The sequence below is a fragment of the Scylla paramamosain genome, chromosome 24 (assembly GCF_035594125.1).
Source record: "Scylla paramamosain isolate STU-SP2022 chromosome 24, ASM3559412v1, whole genome shotgun sequence".
Taxonomy (NCBI): Eukaryota; Metazoa; Arthropoda; class Malacostraca; order Decapoda; family Portunidae; genus Scylla; species Scylla paramamosain.
The window spans coordinates 402,501-429,937 of record NC_087174.1 but is presented as its reverse complement, the minus strand read 5'-3'; the positions used below and the strand labels follow the sequence as shown (position 1 = coordinate 429,937).

Genomic DNA, 27,437 nt, shown 5'->3' with positions numbered 1-27,437 from the left:
TTTGCAGTTAAAGTTAGATGAAGTCCAATTATTCTTGATCGCTGCTTGCTTTAAACCTCTTTCGGGTCCTAGTCACCCAACTGTTCGGGAGCTATATACCATTTCTGTGAGCCTCTTTCGGGAGCTATTTACTGGCCAAATCACGCTGTGTTGGTGCTCAAGTAGTGGCACTGACCATGCAGATGATTCTGGTCCACATCGAAAGAGGGTTAATGCAGGTCGTGGCCAAGGATGTATTAATCTTGTTTTTACATGATTCAAGATTTGAATCAATGATGTATTTTTTGACCACTTGATAGAAGGCTCGCTTTTGGCAGGCCGTTTAGCGCCGAATTCCGTGAAATCGCTTTTTCAGCTTTGTAGTGCGTTCGAACTCTCACCTCGGAGAGTGTCCCGTTCAATCTGATTGTCTTACCGGGCGTCGAGATCTCGTCAAAGAAAAATCGTGGCCTGTATTTCAAGTGACCAAAAAATAGTTTGCAGTTAAAGTTAGATGAAGTCCAATTATTCTTGATCGCTGCTTGCTTTAAACCTCTTTCGGGTCCTAGTCACCCAACTGTTCGGGAGCTATATACCATTTCTGTGAGCCTCTTTCGGGAGCTATTTACTGGCCAAATCACGCTGTGTTGGTGCTCAAGTAGTGGCACTGACCATGCAGATGATTCTGGTCCACATCGAAAGAGGGTTAATGCAGGTCGTGGCCAAGGATGTATTAATCTTGTTTTTACATGATTCAAGATTTGAATCAATGATGTATTTTTTGACCACTTGATAGAAGGCTCGCTTTTGGCAGGCCGTTTAGCGCCGAATTCCGTGAAATCGCTTTTTCAGCTTTGTAGTGCGTTCGAACTCTCACCTCGGAGAGTGTCCCGTTCAATCTGATTGTCTTACCGGGCGTCGAGATCTCGTCAAAGAAAAATCGTGGCCTGTATTTCAAGTGACCAAAAAATAGTTTGCAGTTAAAGTTAGATGAAGTCCAATTATTCTTGATCGCTGCTTGCTTTAAACCTCTTTCGGGTCCTAGTCACCCAACTGTTCGGGAGCTATATACCATTTCTGTGAGCCTCTTTCGGGAGCTATTTACTGGCCAAATCACGCTGTGTTGGTGCTCAAGTAGTGGCACTGACCATGCAGATGATTCTGGTCCACATCGAAAGAGGGTTAATGCAGGTCGTGGCCAAGGATGTATTAATCTTGTTTTTACATGATTCAAGATTTGAATCAATGATGTATTTTTTGACCACTTGATAGAAGGCTCGCTTTTGGCAGGCCGTTTAGCGCCGAATTCCGTGAAATCGCTTTTTCAGCTTTGTAGTGCGTTCGAACTCTCACCTCGGAGAGTGTCCCGTTCAATCTGATTGTCTTACCGGGCGTCGAGATCTCGTCAAAGAAAAATCGTGGCCTGTATTTCAAGTGACCAAAAAATAGTTTGCAGTTAAAGTTAGATGAAGTCCAATTATTCTTGATCGCTGCTTGCTTTAAACCTCTTTCGGGTCCTAGTCACCCAACTGTTCGGGAGCTATATACCATTTCTGTGAGCCTCTTTCGGGAGCTATTTACTGGCCAAATCACGCTGTGTTGGTGCTCAAGTAGTGGCACTGACCATGCAGATGATTCTGGTCCACATCGAAAGAGGGTTAATGCAGGTCGTGGCCAAGGATGTATTAATCTTGTTTTTACATGATTCAAGATTTGAATCAATGATGTATTTTTTGACCACTTGATAGAAGGCTCGCTTTTGGCAGGCCGTTTAGCGCCGAATTCCGTGAAATCGCTTTTTCAGCTTTGTAGTGCGTTCGAACTCTCACCTCGGAGAGTGTCCCGTTCAATCTGATTGTCTTACCGGGCGTCGAGATCTCGTCAAAGAAAAATCGTGGCCTGTATTTCAAGTGACCAAAAAATAGTTTGCAGTTAAAGTTAGATGAAGTCCAATTATTCTTGATCGCTGCTTGCTTTAAACCTCTTTCGGGTCCTAGTCACCCAACTGTTCGGGAGCTATATACCATTTCTGTGAGCCTCTTTCGGGAGCTATTTACTGGCCAAATCACGCTGTGTTGGTGCTCAAGTAGTGGCACTGACCATGCAGATGATTCTGGTCCACATCGAAAGAGGGTTAATGCAGGTCGTGGCCAAGGATGTATTAATCTTGTTTTTACATGATTCAAGATTTGAATCAATGATGTATTTTTTGACCACTTGATAGAAGGCTCGCTTTTGGCAGGCCGTTTAGCGCCGAATTCCGTGAAATCGCTTTTTCAGCTTTGTAGTGCGTTCGAACTCTCACCTCGGAGAGTGTCCCGTTCAATCTGATTGTCTTACCGGGCGTCGAGATCTCGTCAAAGAAAAATCGTGGCCTGTATTTCAAGTGACCAAAAAATAGTTTGCAGTTAAAGTTAGATGAAGTCCAATTATTCTTGATCGCTGCTTGCTTTAAACCTCTTTCGGGTCCTAGTCACCCAACTGTTCGGGAGCTATATACCATTTCTGTGAGCCTCTTTCGGGAGCTATTTACTGGCCAAATCACGCTGTGTTGGTGCTCAAGTAGTGGCACTGACCATGCAGATGATTCTGGTCCACATCGAAAGAGGGTTAATGCAGGTCGTGGCCAAGGATGTATTAATCTTGTTTTTACATGATTCAAGATTTGAATCAATGATGTATTTTTTGACCACTTGATAGAAGGCTCGCTTTTGGCAGGCCGTTTAGCGCCGAATTCCGTGAAATCGCTTTTTCAGCTTTGTAGTGCGTTCGAACTCTCACCTCGGAGAGTGTCCCGTTCAATCTGATTGTCTTACCGGGCGTCGAGATCTCGTCAAAGAAAAATCGTGGCCTGTATTTCAAGTGACCAAAAAATAGTTTGCAGTTAAAGTTAGATGAAGTCCAATTATTCTTGATCGCTGCTTGCTTTAAACCTCTTTCGGGTCCTAGTCACCCAACTGTTCGGGAGCTATATACCATTTCTGTGAGCCTCTTTCGGGAGCTATTTACTGGCCAAATCACGCTGTGTTGGTGCTCAAGTAGTGGCACTGACCATGCAGATGATTCTGGTCCACATCGAAAGAGGGTTAATGCAGGTCGTGGCCAAGGATGTATTAATCTTGTTTTTACATGATTCAAGATTTGAATCAATGATGTATTTTTTGACCACTTGATAGAAGGCTCGCTTTTGGCAGGCCGTTTAGCGCCGAATTCCGTGAAATCGCTTTTTCAGCTTTGTAGTGCGTTCGAACTCTCACCTCGGAGAGTGTCCCGTTCAATCTGATTGTCTTACCGGGCGTCGAGATCTCGTCAAAGAAAAATCGTGGCCTGTATTTCAAGTGACCAAAAAATAGTTTGCAGTTAAAGTTAGATGAAGTCCAATTATTCTTGATCGCTGCTTGCTTTAAACCTCTTTCGGGTCCTAGTCACCCAACTGTTCGGGAGCTATATACCATTTCTGTGAGCCTCTTTCGGGAGCTATTTACTGGCCAAATCACGCTGTGTTGGTGCTCAAGTAGTGGCACTGACCATGCAGATGATTCTGGTCCACATCGAAAGAGGGTTAATGCAGGTCGTGGCCAAGGATGTATTAATCTTGTTTTTACATGATTCAAGATTTGAATCAATGATGTATTTTTTGACCACTTGATAGAAGGCTCGCTTTTGGCAGGCCGTTTAGCGCCGAATTCCGTGAAATCGCTTTTTCAGCTTTGTAGTGCGTTCGAACTCTCACCTCGGAGAGTGTCCCGTTCAATCTGATTGTCTTACCGGGCGTCGAGATCTCGTCAAAGAAAAATCGTGGCCTGTATTTCAAGTGACCAAAAAATAGTTTGCAGTTAAAGTTAGATGAAGTCCAATTATTCTTGATCGCTGCTTGCTTTAAACCTCTTTCGGGTCCTAGTCACCCAACTGTTCGGGAGCTATATACCATTTCTGTGAGCCTCTTTCGGGAGCTATTTACTGGCCAAATCACGCTGTGTTGGTGCTCAAGTAGTGGCACTGACCATGCAGATGATTCTGGTCCACATCGAAAGAGGGTTAATGCAGGTCGTGGCCAAGGATGTATTAATCTTGTTTTTACATGATTCAAGATTTGAATCAATGATGTATTTTTTGACCACTTGATAGAAGGCTCGCTTTTGGCAGGCCGTTTAGCGCCGAATTCCGTGAAATCGCTTTTTCAGCTTTGTAGTGCGTTCGAACTCTCACCTCGGAGAGTGTCCCGTTCAATCTGATTGTCTTACCGGGCGTCGAGATCTCGTCAAAGAAAAATCGTGGCCTGTATTTCAAGTGACCAAAAAATAGTTTGCAGTTAAAGTTAGATGAAGTCCAATTATTCTTGATCGCTGCTTGCTTTAAACCTCTTTCGGGTCCTAGTCACCCAACTGTTCGGGAGCTATATACCATTTCTGTGAGCCTCTTTCGGGAGCTATTTACTGGCCAAATCACGCTGTGTTGGTGCTCAAGTAGTGGCACTGACCATGCAGATGATTCTGGTCCACATCGAAAGAGGGTTAATGCAGGTCGTGGCCAAGGATGTATTAATCTTGTTTTTACATGATTCAAGATTTGAATCAATGATGTATTTTTTGACCACTTGATAGAAGGCTCGCTTTTGGCAGGCCGTTTAGCGCCGAATTCCGTGAAATCGCTTTTTCAGCTTTGTAGTGCGTTCGAACTCTCACCTCGGAGAGTGTCCCGTTCAATCTGATTGTCTTACCGGGCGTCGAGATCTCGTCAAAGAAAAATCGTGGCCTGTATTTCAAGTGACCAAAAAATAGTTTGCAGTTAAAGTTAGATGAAGTCCAATTATTCTTGATCGCTGCTTGCTTTAAACCTCTTTCGGGTCCTAGTCACCCAACTGTTCGGGAGCTATATACCATTTCTGTGAGCCTCTTTCGGGAGCTATTTACTGGCCAAATCACGCTGTGTTGGTGCTCAAGTAGTGGCACTGACCATGCAGATGATTCTGGTCCACATCGAAAGAGGGTTAATGCAGGTCGTGGCCAAGGATGTATTAATCTTGTTTTTACATGATTCAAGATTTGAATCAATGATGTATTTTTTGACCACTTGATAGAAGGCTCGCTTTTGGCAGGCCGTTTAGCGCCGAATTCCGTGAAATCGCTTTTTCAGCTTTGTAGTGCGTTTGAACTCTCACCTCGGAGAGTGTCCCGTTCAATCTGATTGTCTTGCCGGGCGTCGAGATCTCGTCAAAGAAAAATCGTGGCCTGTATTTCAAGTGACCAAAAAATAGTTTGCAGTTAAAGTTAGATGAAGTCCAATTATTCTTGATCGCTGCTTGCTTTAAACCTCTTTCGGGTCCTATTCACCCAACTGTTCGGGAGCTATATACCATTTCTGTGAGCCTCTTTCGGGAGCTATTTACTGGCCAAATCACGCTGTGTTGGTGCTCAAGTAGTGGCACTGACCATGCAGATGATTCTGGTCCACATCGAAAGAGGGTTAATGCAGGTCGTGGCCAAGGATATAATCTTGTTTTTACATGATTCAAGATTTGAATCAATGATGTATTTTTTGACCACTTGATAGAAGGCTCTTGCTTTTGGCAGGCCGTTTAGCGTTTAGCCGTTTAGCATTTTTCTGCTTTGTAGTGCGTTTGGAACTTTCACCTCAGAGAGTGTCAGGTTCAGTCTGATCGTTCGTCTTACTGGGCGTCAAGATCTCATCAAAGAAAAATCGTGGCATCTATTTCAAGTGACCAAAAAATTCATTGCAATTAAAGTTAGGTAGCCTGTAGCATCCCTCCTCATTATTAGTATTGTAATTGTGTTCAGAATTATTATTGTTTTTATTTAGAGTGTGGTGTTTCTTTACTTCTACCACCACCACCACTACCACCACTATTACTACTACTACTACTAGTATTACTGCTGCTGGCACTACTACTACTACTACTACTAACAGCACTACTACTACTATTATTATTATTATTATTATTATTATTATTATTATTATTATTATTATTATTATTATTATTATATTATTATTATTTTTATTATTATTAACCACTACTACTACTATTACTATTACTACTGCTGCTGCCACTACTACTACAACTACTTTTATTAACCACTACTACTACTACTACTACTACTACTACTACTACTACTACTACTACTACTACTACTACTACTTTTACTACTACTACTACTAACAGCACCACTACCACCACCACCACTACTACTACTACTACTACTACTACTACTACTACTTTTATTACTACTACTACTACTACTACTTTTATTACTACTACTACTACTACTACTTTTATTACTACTACTACCACTACTACTACTTTTACTACTACTACTACTACTACTACTACTACTACTTTTATTACTACTACTACTACTACTACTACTACTACTACTTTTACTACTACTACTACTTTTATTACTACTACTACTACTACTTCTACTATATTACTAGTTTTAAATATGCACACAGAATGAGAGAGAGAGAGAGAGAGAGAGAGAGAGAGAGAGAGAGAGATTTAAGCCCCAAACAGTATGGTGTTTAATGTTCATGTATTTGGTATCATATTGGTTTACTCATTATTATTATTATTATTATTATTGTTATTATTATTATTATTATTATTATTATTATTATTATTATTATTATGTTGTTGTTGTTGTTGTTATTGTCATCATCATCATTCTCATCATTACTATTACCATTATCATGATTTTTTGTGAATGATTACATCTGGAGATGCAAGTCTATAAGGGAAGGTGCAAGAATCTGTCAGGTATACATATGACAGGTCCTTTTTCATTGTTATTTTTTCATTGTAGTAGTAGTATTAGTAGTAGTAGTAGTAATGATTGATGTTTACTTTTTTTCCTGTTGTTATCTGGGAAAATTCTCTTGTATTGTTATTATTGTTGTTATTATTATTATTATTATTATTGTTGTTGTTGTTGTTGTTGTTGTTGTTGTTGTTGTTGTTGTTGTTGTTATTATTATTATGCTTGCCAGAATACCTCAAATATAATATTGTTACGTTTATTATTATTATTGTTATTATTATTATTATTGTTGTTATTGTGTACTCCTGAATGCCATCCTCTGTAATTGTATTTTCGAGCGCCGTTCTATAATTGTATTCCCAAGCGTCGTTCCGTCGTCGTATTCCCAAATGTCGTTCCGTCGTCGTATTCCCAAGTGTCGTTCCGTCGTTGTATTCCCAAGTGTTGTTCCGTCGTCGTATTCCCAAGTGTCGTTCCGTCGTCGTATTCCCAAGTGTTGTTCCGTCGTCGTATTCCCAAGTGTCGTTCCGTCGTCGTATTCCCAAGTGTCGTTCCGTCGTCGTATTCCCAAGTGTTGTTCCGTCATCGTATTCCCAAGTGTCGTTCCGTCGTCGTATTCCCAAGCATCGTTCTGTGGTTGTTTTCCCAAGTGTTGTTCCGTCGTCGTATTGCCAAGCGTCGTTCCGTTGTCGTATTCCCAAGCGTCGTTCCGTAGTTGTATTCCCAAGCGCCGTTCTATAGTTGTATTTCCGAGTTTTGTTCCATATTCCCGAGCGTTGTTTCATAGGCGTATTCCCGAGTGTCGTTCCGTTGTTGTATTCCCGAACGTTGTTTTGTAATTGTATTTCTGAGCATCAGTCATTCTGTAGTTGTATTCCAGAGAACCTGAAGCAAGACAGAACTCCAGAGGCAAAGGAAGAGTGCCTCCCAGGCAAAAGCCAGGGTTTTCACTGGCCTGGGAACGTAAAAACCCCTCATCTCTGAAACCTTCGTTATTAAGTGTTATTAATAGATGATGCCCTTGCCTGATGTGAGAGGTAAGCCATTTGAGGGTGTCAGTGCCTTGCCTTGCCAGAAATAGATGTGATGGTTAGTACTGACGAACCCAGGGTCTATTATTATTATTATCATTATTATGTTTTTTCTTGCCACTTATTTATTACCTTTAATATTATTATTATTGTTATTATTATTATGTATTATAGTTTAATTTTTTTTTTATTTCAGTCTTTTTCCCAAGCGTTGTTCTGTCGTATTCTCAAGCATCGTTCTGTAGTTGTATTTCCAAGTTTCGTTCCATATTCCCGAGCGTCATTCCGTAGTTGTTCCCAAGCGCCACTCCATAGTTGTATTTCAGAGTTTCGTTCCATATTCCTGAGCGTCATTCCATAGTTGTATTTCTGAGCATCAGTCATTCTGTAGTTGTATTCCAGAGAACCTGAAGCAAGACAGAACTCCAGAGGCAAAGGAAGAGTGCCTCCCAGGCAAAAGCCAGGGTTTTCACTGGCCTGGGAACGTAAAAACCCCTCATCTCTGATACCTTCGTTATTAAGTGTTATTAATAGATGATGCCCTTGCCTGATGTGAGAGGTAAGCCATTTGAGGGTGTCAGTGCCTTGCCTTGCCAGAAATAGATGTGATGGTTAGTACTGACGAACCCAGGGTCTATTATTATTATTATCATTATTATGTTTTTTCTTGCCACTTATTTATTACCTTTAATATTATTATTATTGTTATTATTATTATGTATTATAGTTTAATTTTTTCTTTTTTTATTTCAGTCTTTTTCCCAAGCGTTGTTCTGTCGTATTCTCAAGCATCGTTCTGTAGTTGTATTTCCAAGTTTCGTTCCATATTCCCGAGCGTCATTCCGTAGTTGTTCCCAAGCGCCACTCCATAGTTGTATTTCAGAGTTTCGTTCCATATTCCTGAGCGTCATTCCATAGTTGTATTTCTGAGCATCAGTCATTCTGTAGTTGTATTCCAGAGAACCTGAAGCAAGACAGAACTCCAGAGGCAAAGGAAGAGTGCCTCCCAGGCAAAAGCCAGGGTTTTCACTGGCCTGGGAACGTAAAAACCCCTCATCTCTGATACCTTCGTTATTAAGTGTTATTAATAGATGATGCCCTTGCCTGATGTGAGAGGTAAGCCATTTGAGGGTGTCAGTGCCTTGCCTTGCCAGAAATAGATGTGATGGTTAGTACTGACGAGCCTAGGGTCTATTATTATCATCATTATTATGTTTTTTGTTGCCACTTATTACCCTTCATATTATTATTATTATTATTATTATTATTATTATTATTATTATTATTATTATTATTATTATTATTATTATTATTATTATTATTATCATCATTATCATCATTATTATTATTATTATTATTATTATTATTATTATTATTATGTATTATAGTTGAATTTTTTTTTATTTGTCTTTTTCCTAAGCGTTGTTCCGTCATATTCAAGCATCGTTCTGTAGTTTTATTTCCAAGTTTCGTTCCATATTCCCAAGCGCCACTCCATAGTTGTATTTCTGAGTTTTGTTCCATATTCCTGAGTGTCATTCCGTTGTTGTATTCCCGAACATCGTTTTGTAATTGTATTTCTGAGCATCAGTCATTCTGTAGTTGTATGCCAGGGAACCTGAAGCAAGAAAACTCCAGAGGGAAAGGAAGAGTGCCTCCTGGGCAAAAGCCAGGGGTTTCACTAGCCTGGGAACGTAAAAACCCCCCTCATCTCTGATACTTTGGTTAAGTATAATTAATAGATGATGCCCCTGCCTGATGTGAGAGGTAAGCCAGGCGAGGGTGTCAGTGCCTAGCCTTGCCAGAAATAGATCTGATGGTTAGTACCAACGAGCCCCGGATCTATTATTATTATTATTGTTTTTTTTTTTTTTTTTTATTGCCATTTAGTACCCTTCATGTTATCGCTATCATTATTGTTATTATTATGTATTATAGTTGAATCTTTATTTCAGTCTTATTCCCAAGCGTCGTTCCGTTGTATTCTCAAGCATTGTTCTGTAGTTGTATTTTCAAGTTTCATTCCATATTCCCGAGCGTCGTTCCGTAGTATTATTCCCAAGCGCCGCTCCATAGTTGTATTTCCAAATTTTGTTCCATATTCCCGAGCGTTGTTCCGTTGTATTCCTGAACGTCGTTTTATAATTGTATTTTGGAGCATCAGTCATTCTGTAGTTTTATTCCAGGATACCAGAAGCAAGACAACTCTTGAGGGAAAGGAAGAGTGCCTCCCAGGCAAAAGCCAGGGTTTTCACTGGCCTGGGAACGTAAAAAACCCCTCATCTCTGATACCTTCGTTATTAAGTGTTATTAATAGATAATGCCTTTGCCTGATGTAAGAGGTAAGCCAGACGCGGGTGTCAGTGCCTACCCTTGCCAGAAATGAATCTATTATCACTATTATCATTATTACATTTTTTGTTGCCACTTATTTATTACCCTTAATATTATCGTTATTGTTGTTATTGTTATGTATTATAGTTGTTTTTTTTTTTTTTTTTTTTTTTTTTTTTTTTTTTTTTTTTTTTTTTTTTTTTTACTAGTACTACTACTACTATTATATATTTTGTAATTGCTGTTACTATCAGTTATGATCTGCACCTATACTCTTCACCTATAAAATGTATAGCCCCACCCAGTATGACTATATCCTAAGCACAGTGCTACATGGCCCCTGTGGCCTGTAGCATCCCTCCAGATTATTAGGATTATAATTGTGTTCAGAATTATTATTGTTTTTATTTAGAGTGGTGTTTACTACTATTACTACTACTACTACCATTATGATGTTTTTAAAATGTTATTGTATAATTTGTTGTATTTTATTTATTTAAAAAACCCCTTATCTCTGATACCTACGTTATTAAGTGTTATTAATAGATGATGCCCTTGCCTGATGTAAGAGGTAAGCCAGACGAGGGTGTCAGTGCCTAGCCTTGCCAGAAATAGATCTATTATCACTATTATTATTATATTTTTTGTTGCCACTTATTTATTACCCTTAATATCGTTATTATTGTTGTTATGTATTATAGTTGATTTTTTTTTTGTATTTATTTATTTTTACTACTACTACTACTATTATTATTGTATATTTTGTAATTGCTGTTACTATCGTTGTTTCTTATAATTATGAACTACACCTATACTCTTCACCTGTTATAAAATATATAGCCTCACCCAGTATGACCATATCCTAAGCACAGTGCTACATGGCCCCTGTGGCCTGTAGCATCCCTCCAGATTATTAGGATTATAATTGTGTTCTGAATTATTTTTGTTTTTAGAGTGGTGTTTACTACTATTAGTACTACTACTACCATTATGATGTTTTTAATATGTTATTGTATATTTTGTATTTTATTTTTTTTCATTCATTTATTTATTTTTATTTATTATTTTTTTTGCGGGGTGTGGTAAGACGGGTTACCCCTGACACGAGAGAGGGAGGTAAGTAAATACATAATTTTAGAAAAAAAAAAAAAAAAAAACAGTTGAGGTAATAATACAAATGTATAAGGAGAAGAAAATAAACAGTAAAGAGAGATTATGAACAAGAAACTGAGACGGACTAATACCGGAATGTAGATAGGCATGTAATAATTTTTGATACTTTTCTTGCCTTCGGTCATAAACGAGGCGGGCCAAGTGGTGGAAAGCTATGGGCAATTGTGAATTAAAGGTAGCCAGCCAGGTGAAGATGGATCCCAAGGGATTTTATCAGGTATACAGGACGAAGAATAATGATACTAAGGTCCAGTAAATGCAGCAGATGGGGAGTTGGTTCTGGGGAGATTAAAATTCTGAACTGATATATATATATATATATATATATATATATTTTTTTTTTTTTTTTTTTTTTTTTTTTTTTTTTTTTTTTTTCCAAGGAAAACGTGCAGGATGCCAGATAGTGAATAGATATTTATAGCAGATGAGAATGAGAAGCTGACGGGTACTTTTCATAACTAGGGAGGTGGAACAAGAGATAGGCTAAAAAAAAAAAAGAAACGAGAAGCCAGGACCAGATGAAATATCCAGTGCTTAAAGAATGCAAAGAGGTTATTAGTGAGCTGTTAGTTTCTGCTTAGGAAGTCACTTCAATCAGATGAGGTACCATTAATGTGGAGGCAGGCTAATGTAGTGACCATCTTTAAGAAATAAAACTTTAGCGTCTAACTATAGACCTGTGAGCTTGACTTCAGTTGTAGGTAAAATAGTTAATAATAGCAAGGAATCTTATGGAACATTGACAAACTTAACTTTATGAATGTTACAGCATGGCTTCACGAAGTGAGTCTTGCCTGACAAACTTGAAGTTTTTACAATAAAGTGTACGAGGCATTAGAGAATAGTGATAGTTTTGAAGTTTTTACAGTAAAGTGTACGAGGCATTAGATAATGGTGATAGTTATATCTTATATCTGGACTTCAGTAAAGCATTTGACAAGATACCTTATCAAAGGCTCCTGGGAAGGGTTAGGGCACACGGGATAGATGTATTAGGCTGGACAGGATCATGGCTTAGCAACAGGCGACAAAGAGTTATAATAAACGGCTCGAAATCCGAGTCGGACCATTAAATTAGTGGGGTGCCACGGATCGGTATTAGGGTTACTGTTATTTCTGATATATATGAATGACTGATAGTGGAATTAGTAGCAATAGTAAATTTACGGATGATTCAAAGATAAACTAGGTCAGAATCGGATGCCATCGCCTTGCAGGCAGATTTAAATGGGATGAATGAATGGACGGACAGATGGCAAATGCAATTTAATATCGAGAAATGCAAAGTAGCGTAGGTAGAGGAAACCCACACAGTAGGTACACTTTAAACAACCAAACTCTGGTAGGTACAGGGTACGAGAAAGATTTAGAGTTATAGTTAGCTCTGAACTCTGTCTACGAAAACAATGCAGAGGCCAGAAACTGGGCAAATGGGGTACTAGGATTAATTTTCAATAGTGTTAAAAGTAGAAGGCAGGAAGTTATATTAAAGATTTACTTGGCGCTGGTCAGACCTCGTCTAGACTACGCTGTGCAGTTCTGGTCCCCACATTACAGGAAAAATATAGGTCTAATAAAATCAGTATAAAGGAGAATGACTAAAAGGATACAGGGGACTAGAGAAATATACAGACAAGCACTTGCAGGCCTTTCTGAGTTTTTAGCATTGATAACTGATGATAATGGTACCAATATTTCCATCGCTACAACCTAACTTAACCACGTAAAATAATAAGCACTACAGGTAAGCAAATTTATATACAGACCTTCCTGGCCTTTTCATTTTGATAATGAAAGTATCAATACTTGCGTCGTTGCAGAAGCTAACCCTACCCCACTCGCCTAACAAAAAATCCCACACAAACGCATTTACATCCAGGCTTTCTATTACTGACTGGCTAGTCGGTTGACTGAGAGAGAGAGAGAGAGAGAGAAATAATAACAGATATACTACTACTACTACTACTACTACCAGTACCACTACAACTCCTCCTCCTCTTCCTCCTCCTCCCATACCCTGCATCACCAGCAAAACACACACGCACACCCTTACCATCACCACCCTCTCCCTCTCTCTCCCTCTGTCTCTCCCACCTGGTGCAGCGCGGCGTTGGTGGCAGCAGGGCATAGGGGCGGGGAAGGTGGGGGCGCCTGTGTTCTTCTATAGTGCACATGGTAGACAATTGCAAACTTCAGCAATGCCATGAACACGTATACCATGCAAGTTATCATCCAAATATCGAGGCTCTTGATGTAAGAAACTAGAGGGTTGGGGGTTTTTGGGGGGTTTGTAGGTGAGTGGGGGTGGGTTAGGGGGGAAGGTGAAATGGGTGTAAGAGGAGAAGGAGGAGAACGAGGAAGAGCAGGAAGAGGAATTGTAGTAGTAGTAGTAGTAGTAGTAGTAGTCTCAGCACCACCACCACCACCGCCACCACCGCAATCACCACCATCCTCCAGAAGAAAAAAGAAAACGAGAGAACAAGATACATTAGTTACCCTTAAAAAAAAAAAACTGAAAATTTTTAAGAAAACACTAATTATTAACTCTACGGGACTTAGTTATCACATTTCACTACATCACACACTAGAATACATCATATGCACACAAGGATAACCCCAAATATACACACGTTTACCGCTACGGAGAGAAAATAAGCAAAAAAAAGAAAATATTAATAATAATAATAATAATAATAATAATAATAATAATAATATTAATAATAATAATAATAGTTTCTGTAAAAAGCCTACGGCAAATACGCTCCACGTTTCACTATCTCCGCTCAAAGAATCCCTGTTTTGACTTACCTGGTGGCAAATTCTTGGTGGATTGCGAGTACTGGATGGCCATGGTGAGGACTGAGGTCACTCTTAGGGTCACACGTGCTGTAGGGGAGGTCATGGGAGGTCGTGTCAGGTTAGGCTACATTAGGGTCTCTCTCTCTCTCTCTCTCTCTCTCTCTCTCTCTCTCTCTCTCTCTCTCTCTCTCTCTCTCTCTCTCTCTCTCTCTCTCTCTCTCTCTCGTTTTACATTTGCTTTCCAATTGTCTTTCTGTTTCACTGTACACACACACACACACACACACACACACACACACACAACTAGTATTTTTTTCATTGTTGTTATTATTATTATTATTATTATTATTATTATTATTATTATTATTATTATTATTATTATTATTATTATTATTATTTATTTTTCGTGTTTCCTGACCAAATGTGCAGGCTCTGGCAGATGTGTGCGTGTGTGTTCATTTTTACAGGATCGATTCGTCGTCGTTGTTGTTGTTGTTGTTGTTGTTGTTGTTGTTGTTGTTGTTGTTGTTGTTCTGGAACGAGTGCAGGGGTGCCCTCTTTCTTTCCTCCTCCTCCTCCTCCTCCTCCTCCTCCACAGATTCAACTCATTCGTCTCACTTTCTGATTGACACTTCCCAGAATCTCTCTCTCTCTCTCTCTCTCTCTCTCTCTCTCTCTCTCTCTCTCTCTCTCTCTCTCTCTCTCTCTCTCTCTCTCTCTCTCTCTCTCTCTCTCTCTCTGTCTCTCTCTCTGGTGCAGGAAACTCAGCCACAAACAGCAATGCAATGATAAAAGGCGACCATAATTCTGAGAGAGAGAGAGAGAGAGAGAGAGAGAGAGAGAGAGAGAGAGAGAGAGAGAGAGAGAGAGAGATTAAAACAAAGCATCGAAGGAGTAATTAACTAGTCACGCGTGTGTGTGTGTGTGTGTGTGTGTGTGTGTGTGTGATTGCTTGAACTAACTAGTCTTGTTGAAAGTACAGGAGCGTCTTGTCTTCTCTCTCTCTCTCTCTCTCTCTCTCTCTCTCTCTCTCTCTCTCTCTCCTCTCTCTCTCTCTCTCTCTCTCTCTCTCTCTCTCTCTCTCTCTCTCTCTCTCTCTCTCTCTCTCTCTCTCTCTCTTCCTTAATGCATCATTTATACCCCTCTCCCTCCCCTCCTTCCCTCTCTCTCCCTCCCTCCCTCCTTCCCTCTCTCCCTCCCTCCCTTCTATCTTTCCTTGTTTATTTTTTTCATTTTTGCCTTTCATTTCTTTATTTTCTTCCGTTTCTTGTGTGTGTGTGCGTGTGTGTGTGTGTGTGTGTGTTCTTGGGTTCTTTCACGGCAGACATTTTTGACCAGGAACAAAAAGTAGTCTTGGAAAAACAGATGATTCAGTGCTCCACACTCTCCCTTACCATTTTGTGCCATAGTGTACCATAATAAGCGAATTTGTACTATATTTGCAAGTGTACCATAGAGAGACAGCTGTACCATTACTGTGCACCGTAGTCATACCAGTTGTACCGTCACAATTACAAAACACTCCCAAACACACCAAAACACCCAAACACCCAAAACACTACCAAACACAGCAAAACACTCCCAAATCACACTTTAACACACCCAAACGCACCCTTACTATTCCAAAACATCCCCAATACACCCAAATCACACTTCAACACATCCAAACACATCTGAACTATTCCAGAACATACTTAAACATACCCAAACACACCAAAACACACCCAAACACTTTGAAAACCCCCAAACACACTCAAAGCACACCAAAACACCTCCAAACACACTCAAAGCACACCCAAACATGTGTGTGTGTGTGTGTGTGTGTGTGTGTGTGTGTGTGTGTTAGATCATCTTCAATTCCCTCTCCCCCCACTCCTGCGCCTTCCTGCCTCCTCCCCATCTTTTATTTTTTTTTCCTGCTCGTATATTGTGTGTGTGTGTGTGTATGTGCGTGTGATTAGATAAGGTTCTACCAGGAATGGGGGCCTGTGGGGGTGGTAGGGTCATGGTGATGTTGTTGTTGTTGTTGGTGGTGGTGGTGGTGGTATATGTGTGTGTGTGTGTGTGTGTGTGTGTGTGTGTGTGTGTGTGTGTGTGTTGATTCTCTTCCCTTCATCCACCTCCTCCTCCTCTTGTTGAATATAAGTATATGGAAAGTTATTTTGGAGTGATAGGCATGTGTTGTCTGTTGTTTGCACTGCTTATCTGCGTCGTTTGCATTGTTACTACTATTTTACCTGTGTTGTTTGCAATAATTCACACAGTTTGCTTGATGTGTTGACCTGCACAGCGTGTGAACAGAGAACCAGCTGCATATGACTACTGTTTACTTTTCTACCTTATTAATTCACCTCTCACTTCCCCCCCCCCCCCCAGCACCTCCTCCGCCCCTCTGTCAAGTATGGAGGGATTGGGGAAAGGACGCCGTGTCCTTGAGGCTGCCCCTGACTGGCCAGCTGACGCCCCTTGATGTCTCCAGGGCCGTGGTGAGGCAGGAGAGGACTCAAGGTAAAACTGTTTGCTGCCTTGTTTATACCTTCATTTGTTCCCTTTACTACTTCACTTCTGGTCTCTCTAAATTTTCTAATTGGGGCAGAGCAAACTTAGAATTGTTCAGTGCCTCAAAAACTCAATTCCTCCATTCACCATCTCCACACAAGCTTCCAGACAACTATCCCCTCTTCTTCAGTGACACTCGGCTGTCCCCCTCTTCCACACTGAACATCCTCGGTCTGTTCTTTACTTATAATTTAAACTGCAAACTTCACATCTCATCTCTTGTGTGATGTTAGACATTCTAAGTTGTCTCTTGCATCTTTTGTCACCCCCCACACCCAGCTGTTAACTCTGTACAGGGGCCTTATCTGTCCATCTGTCTGTCTGTCTGTCTACCAACCTCTCTCTCTCTCTCTCTCTCTCTCTCTCTCTCTCTCTCTCTCTCTCTCTCTCTCTCTCTCTCTCTCTCTCTCTCTTCATTTCTTCCTCCTACTACCGATGAAGTACCATAGTACTTCATGTGAATTTTCGGCTGTCGAACCGATGAAGTACGCGTGTACTTCATCGCTTATTAATGATACCCAGGGCTCCATATTTCTCGGTTTGTATGGTTTTAATTTGACAGTGACAAATTCACTAATTGGCACCTTGTGTTTCAAGGACGTTGGCCGGTGGTGGCGGGGGTGGTGATGTGAATTGCCGCCACCCCTCAGTGTGATTTGACAGTGACACGCGTTGCGTCATGGCGTCTTTTGTTTTCCTCCAGCAGTGATTCTGAAGCAACTGAACAAGAATGGGTGTCTCCCAGATTACAAGGTAAATAAAACTTTTTTTCCGTGTTCAATGTATTTCTTTATGTTGAAATACTTATCATCTTGTGTCAACTTGTTTTCATAGGAAATCATGTATAACAACTTCCGATTTGAAAAAAAGTATACATCCCATGAGCCAAATCTATCAAAAGACATGAAAAATAATACTTAGATGATTAAATGTGGGCATAGAAATGAACATTAACTACCTACACGAAATTATGATAAGCGCTCGAAAAAACTCTGTCCGGGGACGCGTCGGGATCATGGAGTCGGTAACGAAGGGGTTAACATAATCTATTTATTTATTTATCTTTATTTCTCTACTCTTATCTTTAAAAATTATCTATTTTATTTGTGTGTGTGTGTGTGTGTGTGTGTGTGTGTGTGTGTTTGTTTTTTTGTGCTTGTGCATGTGTGCATATGTCAGCTAGTGGTGTAGTGGTTACCCAGCCAGCCACTTACCTACAGAAAAAGGTCAAAGGTCACAGTGACCCATCTTTGTGTAGGACTGCAATCCCTCACACACCACACACCACACAGGTCACAACCCCTCAGGTCACATCCCGTTAGCCTCGCTGTGCCCGGTACTCCAACCCAGGCCTTCCCGGGTTCAAGCTCTGGGTGGGACGAGCCTCTTAGTGTGTGACCCCTGTTGACCTGGCAGCAAGCAGGCATGGAGTGTGACCTGAGGGGGTGTGACCTGTGTAGTGTGTGAGGGGTCGCGGTCATATGCAAAGGTATGTATGTATGTATACAGTCTCTCTCTCTCTCTCTCTCTCTCTCTCTCTCTCTCTCTCTCTCTCTCTCTCTCTCTCTCTCTCTCTCTCTCTCTCTCTCTCTCTCTCTCTCTCTCTTATAAATGCATGATTCTTTTGTCAATTAGACAGGTGTGAACCCAGGTGTGTGTGTGTGTGTGTGTGTGTGTGTGTGTGTATGTGTGTGTGATGGTACAAGGCAGCATGTAAGAGAGAGAGAGAGAGAGAGAGAGAGAGAGAGAGAGAGAGAGAGAGAGAGAGAGAGAGACTCCTATTTTACAAGGTAGCTCCTCAGGTACTGCAGTGCATATCCTCTAACTGCTATAATTTGCAGATCTTCTAACAGAAAATCATGCAGTACAGTATCAAAGGCAGCACTTAAATCTAATAATATTGAAACTCCACATTTTCCCTCATCCATCATACACAGAAGATCACTAGTGGTGCTACACAAGGCTGTTTCAGTTGAGTGTAGTTTGCTATATGCAGACTAATTGTCCAGGCAACACATGAATAGTAGATAAATAGTCCATTAGTTGAACATGAATTACACTTTCTGTAACTTTTGATAGGAATGATAGGTTAGAAACTGGTTGGTATAAGGAAAGGGGCTGGCAGTATTATATTTATATACAAGGAGACAAATGTATGATGATGATGATGATAATAATAATAATAATAATAATAATAATAATAATAATAATAATAATCATGATAATAATAATAATAATAATCATAATAATAATAATAATAGAAACAGTAATTATAATAATAATGATAATAATAATAATAATAATAATAATAATAATAATAATAATAATAATAATAATAATAATAACAGCTGTAACAGCTCTGAAACTAACTTAATTCTCCAAAAACACACAAAAAGACCTCAAATTGTCTTGTAACACCTCAGAAACTAACTTAAATCTCCAAAAACACACCACCACCACATCCTTGTACCTAACTAAACATCTTGTTGGCTCATTCACCCACTGTCTTGTTGCATTCACCATCATGGTTTACATAAGTTCTTTACTCCATGACCCAACATTTTCTTTCACTCCCATCTCCTCCCAGTTAATTTCTTTTGTGATGAAGTTGCCTACTTCTTTTCCTTATCATTTCCTCTACATTATTTCTTGCTTCTAGTTGCATGCTTTTAAATTTATTGGTCTCCCATCCATTAGTTTTTGGTGGTATGTATGTCACATTGATTTTCCTTTTATCACTTCCTTTGATCTTAATCACAACACTCAATGTATCCACCATTCCATCACCATATACCACTTCCTCAACATCAATATCCTCTTTTACCAATATCATCACTCCTCCCTTTCCTTTTCTGTCTCTCCATGTGCTATATCCTTTCTTTGCAAATCTCAACTTTGTTTTCTTTTTTTAGTTTGGTTTCTGTTAAATATACCAAATCTAGTTTATTGTTCTTTAAGTAGTCTTTAAGTTCCAATTGGCATGATACCAAACCATCTATGTTAGTGTACATAATCTTTAAACCTCTGCTTGGTGATCTTGCGTTGTATCTTTGTGCCACCATTTCCTCACTTTCATGTCCACAACTTTCCAGGTGAATCTTTTTGCTTGTTTTTGTGTTTTCTCTCCATTTTTTTTATTTTTTTTATTTTTTGACAGGGCCTCTACTCTCAATTCTTTCAATTTTTTTCTTCTTCATTCATGTCTTTTTTTTTATCCATATTTCGTTCATTCCTTCTACTTTTGCCAATTTTCCAGTTCTTTGCAAGACATGTTCAGCTGCTGTTTGTGACACAGATCTTGTTTTCATTGGTCTTTTTCCATTTTCTTCATAATTTCCAGTCCTGCAAACCTCTTCAATTTGTTCAATTCTCCCCTCTCCTTCCTCTGCCATTTCTGCTATTATTTCCTTAGCCCTTTTCACTTCTTTCTATCTAATTATTTTCATGAGCAGGTTCACCTTAGCCCCCACACCCAACATCTTACCACCACATACATCTTTCTCTATACTGTCTCTCTCAAAAGATTACTTTTTTTTCCTTATTATTTTAATAACTTTCTTTTCCATATCCTTATTGTGTTCCTGTTGCTGTTGCCTTATTATCTCCTCCATCTCTACCTCTTGTTGTTGTTCTCCCTCTTCTTTCCAACTTTTGACTTCCTGTCACTAACACCTTAATTTCTCCAACCCTAACCTCTCTCTCTTGCAAAGTTTTCTTTAACTCTTTGTTCTCTTCCTTGAGTTTCTTAATTTTTCACTGTACTTCTTGTTCAAGTTCACTTTTTTTTGCCACCTCTTCTCTCAGTTCTTTGTTTTCTTTTTCTCTTTCCATCTCTAATATATCACTGGATATCTTTTTTACATTGTCACCACCCACTTCTCTTTCTTCCATCATTGTTAAGCTACACATTTTTCTTGTATTTTCAGTCTTCTCCAGTTTTCCACATTTGTTTCTTTGTGTGCACTAGGCTGAGTTACTCTTTCATTGAAGCCTTAAAAAAATATTTGGGTTTGTGCCGTGCACCACCTTTCCTGATGATATCACTGACTGCTAGTGTTTACCTTGTATCACCAATTTGTTTATGAACAGGAACATTCATGAACTAAGATTCCATAGCATCATTATAATTTTATTTACCTTTTTTTTTGTGTGTGTGATACCTCGTCTCAATGCCTCACTTAAGAAAACATTTGTAGGAATTGTTTATATCTTTATTGCCTTCATCATAGAAACAAAACCTCCATTATGAATACATAAGCTGAGAACATTTTCTAAACATTCATACCACACAAGCTCACATTTTTCACTTTAAATCTCCTGCCAATTGCATATTCTGAAGACAGTGAGCTGTGAAGCAAATAATTTTGATAATAATGAAAAAAGGAACACCAAGTTCAGCATCTGTTTTTCATTAACTTTTCCATCAATGGTAGAACTGTCTTCTCTGAGCACAAACTTTGTGTTTCTTCTTTCCTTGAATGAAAAAGCAGATCATAACATAAAATTATTGTTGTGTCCTGGATACATGTACCCAGTGTACAGCAGCCACAGAAAATGTCACAAAATACACTGCAACATTATGATGACATCATTACTTGTGGCAACTCAACAATATGCTTTTGCTGTGATACAGATTTAGTTAAGTATAAGTATTTGTACATAACTAACTAAATCTGTCCAGTCTCACACATGAAGGTCTAATGTAGGTGGACAAGATACAAACTATGGCTTTTTGAGCCCCACCAACACATTATGTGACACTTCTTTTCATATCTTAGAAAGGACCATTATTATTATTATGTCAGATACAGCCATCACACCAACAAAACCACTACCTAACCTGCTGACCCAAAATTTTTTAGTTGATACTAGGATGGCAAATTATATGTTTGCTTTGTATTATTTTATCTTTTCATCTCAATCAAATGTCCCTTGAAATGTACCACTATACAGAGTATCCTCCTTGTTAAAATTCTTGTCCATCTCTGATCTAATACTGAAAATTCTTGTCACTCTGCAATAAACCTCCCATTTGTACTCTTGTATGAGTAACAGAGAAAGCACTGAGCATATATACCTACACATGTGAAGATTTACTCAAAATATTTTCTACATAACCTTTTGTTAACAAGAAAAGGGGAAAAAAAAAAAAAAAAAAAAAAAACAGTAATATATATATATATATATATATATATATATATATATATATATATATATATATATATATATATATATATATATATATATATATAAAACTATTCAGTAACCTTCTCAGTTTACTTATATCATTACACAATCGTAACTTCCTACCATACTGCATAATAATACAACCAAAATTAGGAGATTAATGAATAGCTTTAGAATAAACAGTGTGGAGGTTGCAAAGAAAGTGTATGTGAGTGAAAGTGAAGGTATTTGTGTGAGAGGACAGCCACTTGGAAGTGCAAAGTAAAGCAGTACATGTGTGAAAGAAGTGCTACTGTATGGGAAGAACTGAACAAGCAAGAAGAGAGAGTTTGGACAGGAAGAAGTGGGTCTTCCTTGAAGACACTTGCAGAGTGAGCATCATCAAGCTAGAAAGACAGTTTCAACTTTGAAATGCCCTTTACTGTGGGGTGACAAATCCAAAGTCAATGACCAGCTAGCACTGCCCTAGTTCCTGCGCTTGTTGTCTGAAGTGCGGGAGAGTTCATCAATCTTCTGGCTCAGCAGTGCAGTGTTCTGGTCAACCCACTTCAGTGTGTCCATGTGTGCAGACAACACCCGAGCTACAGTGTTCACTGGGTCTGTGGCACGTGAGCCAGAGTTACTGGAGTTGAGGTGTTCAATAACCTTGCACAGGTCGTCTGTAATCTGCCTCAGCTGTGAGTCCAGGTTCTGAAAGATGATCGTGTTCTGTGAGTGTGGTATCAACAACCTCTTATTATTTGTTATAAGGATGTGGACAGATTGAGATAAAAAAAAAATATCAGCCAGAGACAGACAAACATAATTGTGGCACTGTATGGATGACTGGTTCTTCTTACATTTTAATATAGAAATAAATACAAGTTACATTAACAGACAGACACACAGTGGCAGTGGTGGTGCCACTCACCTGAGCTACCAGGTGCATGTTCTCCCGCTGCCGGTCACCCTGGTGCTGTGCTGGGGTGGTGGATGCTGCTGCTGTCTCCAGGGGCTCAATCAGCTGCTCTAATTCTTGCTGCTGTCCCTGAATGAAGTCCAGCTCAGCCTGCAGCCTGTTCTGGTCCATCTGTAGAAGGAGAACTGGATTAACCTTACTACAGTACAGCATACAGTTAAGAAGGGGAAGTGGATAAGATTCATGGCAAGACTGTAGGGAAACAGAAATGAAAACATTCACGACAAGACTGGATAAGCAGGTATTCCTTCATCCCCACTACACTACACAGCCAGACCACCTCAAGCTGCTGTACCTGGCCCTGTCTACCGTGCCATGTTTGCTGTTCCTACCGTGACATTATCGAGTGTGAGCCGCAGCTGCTGCACTTGATCGTGTCCCTGCTGCAGCAGTTGGTCCCACGCATTGACATGAGCTGCCTGCCTCATCAGCTTCTCCTCCTGTTCCTTCAGCTCGGACATCCACTTGTTAACTTTTTTCTCCAGATCAACCACACTCAGCTCACCAGTTGCTGCACTGTCACCACTCACCGGGGCCCCGGTAGCACTGCTGTTACTGTCCAGTGAAAAATGTGAATATTAGGTGAAATTTTAAAGCAATGTTGAAATGATATTAATGTGACAAAATGCATTATTTATTGTGTTTTGTTGTCATTGGATTAAATCTCTGGTTTTCTCCACACACACAAAGAGTGACGTACGGGGTGGTCATGGTGAACAGGGTAGGTGTGGTCGTGGATGCTGCTGTCTCTGTGGTGGTGGCAGTGGCAACTGTGGGGAATAAAGACAATTAGTTCCACCCTACCTGTGCAACCTACCTGTGCAAGCAGTAGACTTCAAAATTGCTTAGGACTATTAATCCCTTTGACCTTTCTTTAAGAAATGGCACCTCAGTAGGCCTTTTATTTCATTCTTTTTGTTACCCTTAGCAAGTGCTCCTTACATAAAAAAAATATATGAATAAATTTGAAACAATAATAATAATAATAATAATAATAATAATAATAATATACCAATAATTTTAAACTCAAAACTGACTACATTTAGTGATATTGACATTGACTGGTTGTATAAATTATTAATGTAATAAGTCTTCCTACAGTGTACTGCATGCATGGGTTTAGACAGTGTTAGTAAGTAAATTGCCTGAGTACAATCAGTATGGTGATCTCAAATAGACTGGTAGGGACGTAGACCTGTTAGTTAATGGACAACTTTATAACAACAGAAGCATGGCTGTGTACCAAGTCCCAGTGAGGGGGTGGTGGTAGTAGTGGTGGTGGTGGTGGCAGCAGTGGCAGCAGCAGTGGCGGTGGTGGTGGAAGGTGTGAAGAAAGGGGCTACTTGTGTAGCAGCCAATGTACCTGAGGACAGACAGCTGCTTGTACTGATTTAATAAACACTTGCACAGGTCATGTAGAGTTATATCTTAAAACATGACCAAGAAAGCTTCCTTATGTCAAAATGAAATATTCATGGATAATAATATACCAATAAGCATGGCTGTGTACCAAGTCCCAGTGAAGGGGTGCTAGTGGTGGCAGTGGCAGCAGCAGTGGAGGTGGTGGTGGTAGGTGTGAAGAATGAGACTTCTGGTGCAGCACCCATTGTACCTGAGGACAGACAGCTGCTTGTACTGACTGAATAAACATTTGCACAGGTCATGTAGGGTTATATCTTAAAACATGACCAAGAAGACTTCCTTGTGTCAAAATGAGATATTCATTGATAATAATATACCATTAATTTAAAACTCAAAACTGACTACACTAAGTGGTATTGATGTTGACTGGCTGTATAAATTATTAATAAGTTTTCGCACAGTGTACTGCTTGCATAGGTAGGCTACCTGAGTACAATGAGTTAGTATGGTGATCTCAAATAGCCTGGTAGGGACATAGACCTTTTAGTTAATGGACAACATATCATAACAACAGAAGCATGGCTGCGTACCAAGTCCCAGTGAGGGGGTGGTGGTGGTGGTGATAGAGGGAGCTGAGGTCTGGCCAGTAGTAGCAGAAACACTAGTTGTGATAGTGGCGGCAGCAGCAGTGGCAGTGGTGATGGTAGCAGGCGTGAAGAGTGAGGCTCCTGGTGCAGCAGCCAGCGTACCTGAAAACAGACAGCTGCTTGTACTGACTGAATAAACATTTGCACAGGTCATGTAGGGTTATATCTTAAAACAAGACCAAGAAAGCTTCCTTATGCCACAATGAGATACTGATGGCTCTTGGGAAAGATGTAGTGCAGAAGTGACTACAAACCTGTGGTGGGTTTGGTGGAGAAAGCAAAGGTCTGCGAGGTAGGGGCAGCCGACTTGGCCAACTCAGGAGCTGCTCCTGCGGCCTTGGTGGGCCCTCCAAATTGTAGGGTAGGTGTTGCTGTGGAAGCTGTGGGCAGCTGGAAACCTGAGAACCCTGTTGTGCTTGTAGTGGCTGGGGCAGGAACAGAGAAACAGAAAGACGAGGAAACAGAAGAGGCAGGAGGTGCGAGGAACCCTGCTCCAGGCGATGCTGTCTGCTGCTGCTGATTTGTGGCGGCCACAGAGAAAAGCCCGCCACCTGCGGTGGTGGCAGTGGTGCTGAAGGTGGCTGCTGGGGTAGATGTGATGCCAAAGCTAAATGGGGAGGTGCCAGAAGGCTGTGAGGTGGCTTGGGGAGTACCAAAGCTGAAGCCACTGGTGCCACCTGCTGTGGAGGTGGTGACAGTCGGGAAGCTAAACCCGCTGCCTGTGGTCTTGGGCGCTGTGTCTGCAAGTGTCATGTCATGGTTACTGACACACTCACACAGCTTGGTGTACAGGAAACATTGGAAATATGCTAACAAATAATGGACAGTAATGAGACATAAATAATTTGCTCAAAATTATGCTAAAAAAAAAAAGTGGGGAAAAATTACAGTATGGAATACTGTTGATGTGAGTAAAAGGAGAAAATATAAATACAGCATTTGAAAAATTACAATTCTTGTACGTAATATTCATTCCCAAAAATCTAACTATTGCATGGATCTGTGCTCAAGATGGGCACATGAACAAATAACACAACTTGAAACACAATAACTATATATATTGCATCACCACCTGACCATTGGCATAAAAACTCCAGAAAATACAATGCAACGAAATGTATCGGAACTTACTTCCGAGACTGAAAGACATCGCTGCCTCCTTTGTGTTGCCTTCTCAGTCAACAATCTGAAAGGGAACACAAATTATTACTGCACAGGAATACTGTATACACTTTAATCATCAATTCACTGTGCACTACACTCCAGCATCACCTTGGAGAGAAAGAGAGAGAAGACAGGACAACTACATCCTTCACTGTCCACCACACCTCACACCAGCTTCTACTAGGCCTCTGCAAGGAAAGAGCTTCCCCTCAACCTGACACCCATGAATAATGAGTGAATAATGAATTAAACAGCTTCCCTATTTAAATCCAAATATAAACAATGTAAAACAGAGAAGTAGCATTCCTTTTATGAGCTATTCTCCTTTTCCTCTTTTACTTTTTCACTGTGTATTGGTTACCTAGCACAGCATAGTGGGGAAATAATAAGTTTCTTGTGAAGTCCCCACCTCTACTACTTATGTGCCAGACTTCATTGGCCATAACCTTTTATATCTGTCATACCTAGATTTAAACATGGCTATTGAATGAGCTCATTCTCAGCCTCAAGTTAAGGCTTGTTCTCTCTCTCTCTCTCTCTCTCTCTCTCTCTCTCTCTCTCTCTCTCTCTCTCTCTCTCTCTCTCTCTCTCTCTCTCTCTCTCTCTCAATAGGAATGGGGAAGGACCACACACACACACACACACACACACACACACACACACACACACACACACACACACACACACACACACACACACACACACACACACACACACACACACACACACACACAGGGACCCAGACTACCCATGAGAATCAACGTGCACAATGTGATAACCAGAACTAGCAAGAGGGACCTATCAGCTGCCACTACCCCAGTGGGATATGCAAACATGGGCCTTCCAGTACGGACTGCAAGTACAGGTACCTTAAGCCATGCCACAATTTCCTCAGCCATGGCATTAAAGGAGAAAATGGGTGCAAGCTAGGAGGGAGGTGCACCATGTTTCACCCAAGAATGTGCTACAACTCTCAGGAAGAGTGAGTGTCTAGTGGAGTCATGTAAGTGCATGCATGTCAAGGCGACCAAGATGAGACAACCACAGCCACCCATTCCCCAAGGATCAGCAGCTGCCCAAGCCAGCACTCCTGGGCAGCCAGGGGTCCTGCCAGCACAGGGTCTGATCACACCTCCAAGCCTTGCTGTGAGTGATTGTAACTTTTTAGGAGTGATGACAGGACTGATGACAGACATGGGATGGGGGGACATCCAGCAGCTGGAGGCAGTGCTGAGGCTTTTTACCATGCAGATCCAGGGCATGAGAGGCTTCAACTACTGGGACAAATTCAGGAACCTGGGGCTGTACTCCCAACAACCATGGAGGGACAGGTACTGGGCCATCTACAGATGGAAAGTCCTGGAGGGGCAGGTGCCTAACCCAATAGTTGGTGCACTACAGCCCTACACAACTGGGAGGATGGGACGCCAGTGCAAGAGGTGTAGCCTGCCAACTGCTGCCCCAGAGA

At 40.5% G+C, this 27,437-nt stretch overlaps 1 protein-coding gene and 1 long non-coding RNA gene across 4 annotated transcripts in view; one reads left to right on the top strand and one right to left on the bottom strand.

Annotated features, from left to right (window-relative positions):
- The first annotated feature begins 17,389 nt into the window (after positions 1-17,389).
- LOC135112542 (uncharacterized) overlaps positions 17,390-27,437 on the top strand; it is a 25,686-nt gene continuing 15,638 nt past the window's right edge. The window contains exon 1 of the long non-coding RNA XR_010274435.1: positions 17,390-17,404. This is a non-coding gene — a long non-coding RNA (uncharacterized LOC135112542). The remainder of the gene's footprint in view (positions 17,405-27,437) is intronic.
- LOC135112540 (nuclear pore glycoprotein p62-like) overlaps positions 20,847-27,437 on the bottom strand; it is a 14,909-nt gene continuing 8,318 nt past the window's right edge. For all 3 annotated transcript variants that reach the window (XM_064026990.1, XM_064026988.1, XM_064026989.1), the window contains exons 2-10: positions 25,937-25,991; positions 25,060-25,545; positions 24,749-24,907; positions 24,307-24,408; positions 24,040-24,159; positions 23,497-23,566; positions 23,129-23,351; positions 22,749-22,907; positions 20,847-22,528 (exon numbers count right to left, since the gene is read on the bottom strand). In XM_064026990.1, the coding sequence (XP_063883060.1) occupies positions 22,304-22,528; positions 22,749-22,907; positions 23,129-23,351; positions 23,497-23,566; positions 24,040-24,159; positions 24,307-24,408; positions 24,749-24,907; positions 25,060-25,545; positions 25,937-25,955 (1,563 nt within the window). In that variant the 5' untranslated portion in view covers positions 25,956-25,991 and the 3' untranslated portion in view covers positions 20,847-22,303. The remainder of the gene's footprint in view (positions 22,529-22,748; positions 22,908-23,128; positions 23,352-23,496; positions 23,567-24,039; positions 24,160-24,306; positions 24,409-24,748; positions 24,908-25,059; positions 25,546-25,936; positions 25,992-27,437) is intronic.